Here is a 6,927-nt window from a genome sequence, read left to right as displayed (position 1 = left end):
TATAGTTTTGTCTGCCAGGATTTCTTGCTCCTCCCTTTTTGCTGTCATCCCATTCCTCTCCAGGAGCCAAGCCATGATTCCTCCCTGCCCAAAATCCCTGTTTATCCAGGGAAAATGGTGCAAGATCCCTAAAAAAACTGACAGAAGTGAAACACTCAGTCTTAAAAGAAAAATTTCCAAACTGGAATTGGAGTCCTGTGGAGGAGATCTCAATTTCCTCTGTGTTCAGTCTCACTCAACTACTGAAAACAGTAAATTTTAAAAAAAAAGTACATTTACAAAATTCAGTTTCTACTGAATTTCATCCTAAAAAGACTCTTTGGGGTTTTTTTCTTGTGAATTTCAGTGTTGTCTTCCTTTCCTCAGGGAGGAAAAATTAACAGAGGCACCGATTGTACTTATTTATTTCTTCTTCCCTTTTCTTGTAGCAAAATATCCTTAAATATAACTAAACAACTCTGGCACTTCTTGCTCAGTTTGGGGTTTTTTGGGGTGATTTTTTGGTTGTTTGGTTTAGTCTGGTTTGGGGATTTTTTGAGATTTTTTTAAATGGATTTTTATTCACCATTGAGCAAAACTAAGAATGATCTTATTTAGGTTGTATTTTGAGCGTTCTTTTGAGTGTAGAATCTTTATAAAAGTGAGTTCTGGAATTTTTTGCTTGTGAATTATACCTTAACGTGGGAGTAGAAATCTCTTAATTTCTTAGTTGTGATCAATTTCATTCACGTCTGAGAAATTTTTGTGTGTCATTTTAAAAAATGCAGGAAATATATAAACAGGTGTCTTATTTATTGTTTGCTGGGTTTCATAATTGCTGAAAAGTGAAGTTTGATTTTATTGTTGGAATCATTACTGGCAATCATTATTGTGAATGGAACGTGGCAATTTAGGGAAGTGCTGTGCTTGGTTTTCCCTCTGTGGGGTTTTCAATATTTTAAATTTAGGACAGGAATTGATCTCTTTCTCCCCAGGACTCAGATAATTCATAAATGATGCCATGCTTTCTGTCAGTCTGATTTGATACCAGCTATCCTAATCTACATGGAGACTTATTAGATATCTTAATTTTTTTTTCTTATAAAAAGCTATTTTCTCCAGAAGCATCCCATTCCAGGGCAGTACTGGGTTTTACTGGGATTTGTTTTCCTTTCATTTCCAGCACAACAGCCACTCCCAGTTCTTTGGGAATCTGTGCTCCAGTTTGTGTTTTTGGGTAATCCTCCCATCCATTTTTATTAGCAGTTAATAATACAAATAATTACACTGAGAGTGTCTGCAGCATGGAAAAGATTTTTTTTTTTTTGCATTTTTTTTCAGTACTTTGCTTGATTTTAATTTTCTTGTGAATCTCTACACATACCCCTCATCCTTAAATATTTTACCACCCTGAATTTATCCTGATGTCAGCTGTAGCTCAGGAATATTACTGTAAATATGGAATATTTCTAATTTTAATATCTGCCTAAAATTCTGTGCATTGGTTCAAGTTTGAGCTTCCCCTTGAGCTTTTGCTCAGAGGTCAGAGCAAAGTGATGCCCCCAGGGGACAGAAATCGATTTTGACAAAAAAATCGAGAACCTGTTGCCATTTTCATCAGGAGCCAGCAATTTTTCCTCCGGGATGTTCCTCAGCAAATTTTCCTCCCTGTGCAGCTGGAACTGGAAGAAGGAGAGGGCAGAGAGGTCCTGCTGGGTGAAGGAATTTGGGGGTGGCCTCAAATGTCCCTGCACATCTGGAGAGCCCCTGTGAGCTCCCAGCAGCATCTCTGCAGGGCTGGGGAGGGCAGGAGTGGCCTGGGATGGAAAATTCCTGGGGAAACCTTCGTGGGATGGAGAATTCCTTGGGAAACCTTCGTGGGATGGAGAATTCCTTGAAAAACCTTCGTGGGATGACGAGTTCCTGGGAAAACCTTCTTGGGACAGAGAGTTCCTTGGGAAACCTTCTTGGGACGGAGAATTCCTTGGAAAGCCTTCCTGGGACAGAGAGTTCCTGGGAAAGCCTTCCTGGGACAGAGAATTCCTGGGAAAACCTTCTTGGCACGGAGAATTCCTGGGAAGACGTTCCCGGGAGCTCAGGAGAGCATCCTGCATCCACCAGCTGCTCCCTTTGCCGCCCGTCCCGGAGAACATTCCGGCCCTTTGGATGCTCCCGCGCTGGCCGTGGGAGGGAGGCTGAGCCTGTCCCCGCAGGATGGGGTGGGAATCTTGCCAGCAGGATTGGGGCTGAAGCTGCTCTGGGCTCTGCTGCTTTCCCTGCAGCCCGGCTGCTGCCTCCTGCCTCCCCACGCTTTGCGGATCCCTGGAGAATCCCTGCCAAATCCAGCCTGGCACGGGGTGCCCGGGCTCCTCCCTGAGCTGGCTTTTGTTCAGATCCTCCTGCAGCACCTCCACCAGGATGTCGAGGTCCTCCAAGCCTTTGGGGGTTTGCCCAGCGCTCTGCTTGCCCTGAAACAGCAACAGAAGGGCGGGCAGGGTGGAAGAAAGGGGAGGGAAGCAGACATGAAGTGTCCTGTTCTCCCTGGGTGATAGAACAGGAATTCTGCCCCGGGAGCCTGGCACAGCGGGGTTCAGGGTGTTCTGCATACCTGTCTAAGCTGTTTCTCTGTATAAGGGTGAGTTCTCCTCTTCTCTGCTGGAAAAAAAAAAAAAAAAAAAAAAGGGGAAGGTGAGGGGGGGAGGAAACATTGAGCTGAGAGAGGCAGACACGGAGCAGAGATTGCCATCAGTCCTGCCCCAAATTCGAGCTAGATAAGGCAGACAGGGCGGTGATGCACAGCTGGGATGGAAAGGACCCAGCCGGGATCACTGACCATGGGGCAGGAGTGCTCTGGCTCTTTGGGTACCTCACAGTGATGATCCTACTAGAAAAGGAGGCTCTGCTACCAAGTGAGGCGTTTCCAAACCTGTTTTTCCTGAGGATCCTTTGGTTACCATCTTCACTGACGAGGCTTCCTGAGGAGACAAAACCACCCAGCTTCAATGTGAGATGCTCACAGGGAGGAGAAGATGAAACATTGGCAAATATTGCAACGTGAACAGAGTGAAATTGCCTCCTGTGCTCTGGGTTTTGCTCAGCAGGGGCTGCAGGTGCAGAGATTTGGGTAATTCAGGGCAGTTTTATAAAGAACTTTACAGCGGGCTGAGAGTTTATCAGCTCCTAGGGCTGTTTTTGCAGGTTCTGGGGCAATATTTTTATTGTTTATTGGGCCATCATTGCTCTGATTGAATGAATGATTCATTGAATGGTGCCTTGAATTGAATTCATCATTGATGGAGTGATGTACAGCATCCATGGCACAGATGGGTTCCTGCAGCCTTAGAGCTGTTCCTAGCCCAGCCAAACTCTGAAATTTGGTTTATTCTCCACTTTTCCCAAAAAGCCTCGATTTGGTGGCTGGAAGAGGCAGGTTTGACCCTTCCAGAGCACTCAGTGGGGTGTGGCTGTGTGCACCAAGATGCTGCAGCCCTGGCAGGAACCTTCCCCAACATCAGGGATTTCTCACCTTGCCTGGAGCTGGGTCCAAGCCTTTGGAAAGTCGGATTTTCCTCAGCAATTCCCGCACTGGCATCTTCACTCTCACACCCATGTAGCGCTTCTGAGGGGGATCAGAGCTAAGTTCAGAGTCTGGAAAAGTCACAACACGATGCTGAAAGTAACACAATTGTCTGAGCTGGTGGGGAGGGGTGGGAGGATGAGGTCAGCCTGGGGAGAGAGCTCTGATGCTGATGTTCATCATCAGTTCTGGGAAATTTCCACATCTCCCTGCGTGTTCCTTGGCTCTGCTCAATGATTTTCCTTTAATGAATTCCTCACTTTTCCTGCCACAGAGCATGGATTTGCTTTTGGGGGATGTGTCAGCAGCGTTTAGGTCTCTGCTTCTCTCACATTCTGATTTTCCTGTGGTGTGGTAAATCTGCCTTTGCAGTTTCCTGTCCTGTGGTTTGCTAAATTGTTATCAGCGCAACAACAAGGAGCAGAATTTGTTCAAAATTAAGATAGGGATGCTCTGTCCAGTGGCTTTACCCCATGGCTCTCAGTGTGTTTGGAAGTTTTTGTGTGATTCAAAGCAAAACAATGATTTTCTGCTCTGAAATGAGACAGTTATTTGAGAATATACCTCGTTGTCCAAACAGGCTCTCTCTTTGTCAAAACAAGCTGCTCTGTGCTTGTTTGTGTTAGGTCTCCTTGCATCTGGTGCCTGCATCCCCAAACTTGAAAGACTTGCCCAGATTAGGAGCTTAAATCCACTGGCTTTTGAAATACCTTTTATGTAACACTGGAATTCACGTCCCTGCCTTGTGTGTCCCCCCACTTGGAATAACTTTCCATAAATTGCATTCAGTGACACACATTAGGATTTAAAAAATTACCGATTTAATGCGTTAGATCAGGGCTTTCCCAATAAAATTCACCGTGGAGGAAGGCTCTCCTTGGAGCTGTGGCTGAGCTTTGGGAAGCACGGTGCGGGATCCTGAGAGCAGCAATTCTGGGGCAGGGAGCAGCTTTCTGTTCCCACTGCAGCTCATGGCAAGAGGAATAAAAACAGCTCTTGTGATCAAACACGATTCAGGAATTAAACACCACAAACAGCTTGGAACGAAAAAGGTGCTTTGGGCCAGCAGCTCCTGGTGCTGTTAAATAAAACATGAGGTGCCTGAATTAATATTCCTGAGCAAAATCTGGCTGGGCCCTGTGGAGGGGGAAGCAGATGGGAATGGGGCAGCTCCTGGATGTGTGAGAGGAGGCAATCCTGGCAGGGGAACCAGCCCCACAAGATGTGGTTTCTTGTTGCGTGATTTTGTTTCCCTTCCCTGCTCCAGGCAACGAGAGCTGACACCCCTCCAGCAGGAGGGAGGCGAATCCCGAGCAGCAAATGGTGCCTTTGGAATGGAGATGGGGTGGTTGTTTCACGCTGAGATTTCTGGCACTTCTCAGTGTTTAACCTATCGCTGAATAATCAAAACACTGAGACCTCGAAAAGCAGAGTTTGTTTCTCAGACTGCTCTGGAAATGGTTCTTTTTTTTTTTTTTTTCCCCATAGATTGGTGTTTTGAGAATGAATTATTTACTGTTTGTAGAGTATTTTAAAGGTTTCTTTGAAAAGCTTTATAACAAGCCAGTCAGATTGCTAATGTGTTGTTATCTGGGAAGAGTTTTCCAGCGGTGGATCAGGTATATCCTAGAAACTGAAGGACTTTGCAGAGGCAATGATTCACCAAACACACTTTCCTGTGACTTTGAAATGTTAATAACTCAGAAGGTCACATCTATTACCTTGCTGTTAGTTCAGAACCAAACTTGCAATTCAGAATGCAAACGAGCAGCCAAACGCTGGAGATGGACAGAAATGATGGAATATTGGGCATCCTTTGGGAACCAGAGCAATTTCTGGCCTCAGCAGCAGAACACCACAAAATCCAGCCAAGCCTGAGAAGGGGAATGTGCTGAACATCTCTGATATTGTCGGGTTTGGTTTGTGCTGCTCAGAGCCCCGGGTCACTGGGCTTCACCAGCTGCTGCAGGGAGCACAGAATAGGAAATGGGAATAAAGATTTTTTTTCTCTTACCAGCAGGAGCAGGCATCCCTGGAGCTTGGCATGGAGGAGGAGGAGGAGGAGGGTGGCAGATCTTGGGACTCGCAAGGTTCAGCTCAGTTAATCCAGAATCTGGCAGAGATGGGCTCTGCTGGAGGCAGCTCTTGGGGCTGGCAGTTTCTCCAGGCAGTGGAGATCCCTGGCCTGGGCTGTAGCCACAGATTTCACTTTCACTCATGTTTTGGTTGACAAGGAGCTCAGGACTCATGCAGACTGTTTGCAACATCTCCACTGTGTGTGTGCAGAAAAAGATGAAAGAGAAGAGGGGAGAGGAAAAAAAACAACCCCTGTTCAGTTGTGTTTAAAAAAAAAAAAAATTAAAAATCAATCCAGTATCACATGGAGACCATGGCAATGCAATTAATCCTCCAATGTAATTAGCTGAGTCCAGCTTCTCTCTGGTCTTTGGAGCAGCAAGTTCCAGCAGGGAAAGAATGAAACCAGCCTTGGAATCCCAGCAGGCAGTGGAAGCAGCTTTTGAGAGTTTCTTGGCTGCAGTTCTGCTTTGCTCTTTATACTCAGGTAGGGTTTGGAGGACGGCAGCCTGGGAAGGCTCCACCCTCCTTCCTGACAATCCTGAGCAGCTGATGAAGAAATTAGTTTTCCAAAGAAAAGCCTTGACAGCAAGTTGAAAAAAAAAAATTTTTTTTTTTCCCCTGCTGTGTGAAACAGAAAAAAAATAAATTCTAATTTACTGTGAAGGGAAAACTTCTAATGAAACAGAAAAAAATAAATTCTAATTTACTGTGAAGGGAAAACTTCTAACTTAGGGTTGTGCAAGTGAGTAAAGTAGCAGAAGATCCTTAATGAAATATTTTGGGAATGCTCAAAAGTGGTTTTCAGCTGGGATGGGGTGAGTTCTGTTCTCAATAGGTGCAGTGCTGGGTTTTGGATTGGTAGGAGAATACTTTGGATACCAACCTGGTGCTGCAGTGCTTGCTCAGTTGTGCTTCCCCCAAATCAGGGAATTTTCCCAGGCAGGAGGTGCAGAAGGAGCCACGGGCCAGGACAGCTGAGCATGGCCAAAGGGACATCCCATACTGCAGAAAGTCGTGTCCAGGATTTAAATTAGGGATTGAGGCACCAATTTCAGGGCAGCAGGTGGGAGACCACCCTGTGATTATTGTTTTAATTGGGGTTTATTTATCTCTCTCTCCCCTCTGTCTCATTTCATTCAATGATTTTATTTATTAAACTGTTCTGATCTCAACCATGACTTTTTTACCTTCTCACAGCTCTGTCCCCATCGTGCCAGGGAGAGGGGGTGAGCTGGGGACTGTGGGGTGTTTGGTACCACAGGGGTTAAACCATGACAAATGGGGACACTTCT

General features: G+C 45.7%; 1 protein-coding gene and 1 long non-coding RNA gene across 6 annotated transcripts in view; one reads left to right on the top strand and one right to left on the bottom strand.

Moving 5' to 3' along the window:
• LOC106858200 (uncharacterized) overlaps positions 1–6,138 on the bottom strand; it is an 11,208-nt gene extending 5,070 nt beyond the window's left edge. The window contains exons 1-5 of one of the 5 annotated variants that reach the window (XM_088177830.1): positions 5,571–6,138; positions 3,506–3,627; positions 2,906–2,954; positions 2,588–2,634; positions 1,582–2,447 (exon numbers count right to left, since the gene is read on the bottom strand). In XM_088177830.1, the coding sequence (XP_088033956.1) occupies positions 1,582–2,447; positions 2,588–2,634; positions 2,906–2,954; positions 3,506–3,627; positions 5,571–5,823 (1,337 nt within the window). In that variant the 5' untranslated portion in view covers positions 5,824–6,138. The remainder of the gene's footprint in view (positions 1–1,581; positions 2,448–2,587; positions 2,635–2,905; positions 2,955–3,505; positions 3,628–5,570) is intronic. The other 4 variants (XM_088177831.1, XM_014884731.2, XM_088177832.1 and 1 more) reach the window with 4 other exon arrangements.
• LOC148221368 (uncharacterized) overlaps positions 1–6,762 on the top strand; it is a 24,676-nt gene extending 17,914 nt beyond the window's left edge. The window contains exon 5 of the long non-coding RNA XR_015808190.1: positions 5,574–6,762. This is a non-coding gene — a long non-coding RNA (uncharacterized LOC148221368). The remainder of the gene's footprint in view (positions 1–5,573) is intronic.
• The last annotated feature ends 165 nt before the right edge of the window (positions 6,763–6,927 follow it).

This window comes from Sturnus vulgaris, chromosome 23 (genome assembly GCF_052056855.1).
Source record: "Sturnus vulgaris isolate bStuVul1 chromosome 23, bStuVul1.hap1, whole genome shotgun sequence".
In the NCBI taxonomy this organism is placed as follows: Eukaryota; Metazoa; Chordata; class Aves; order Passeriformes; family Sturnidae; genus Sturnus; species Sturnus vulgaris.
The sequence above is the reverse complement of the archived record's forward strand: the minus strand, read 5'-3'. Positions and strand labels throughout refer to the sequence as shown.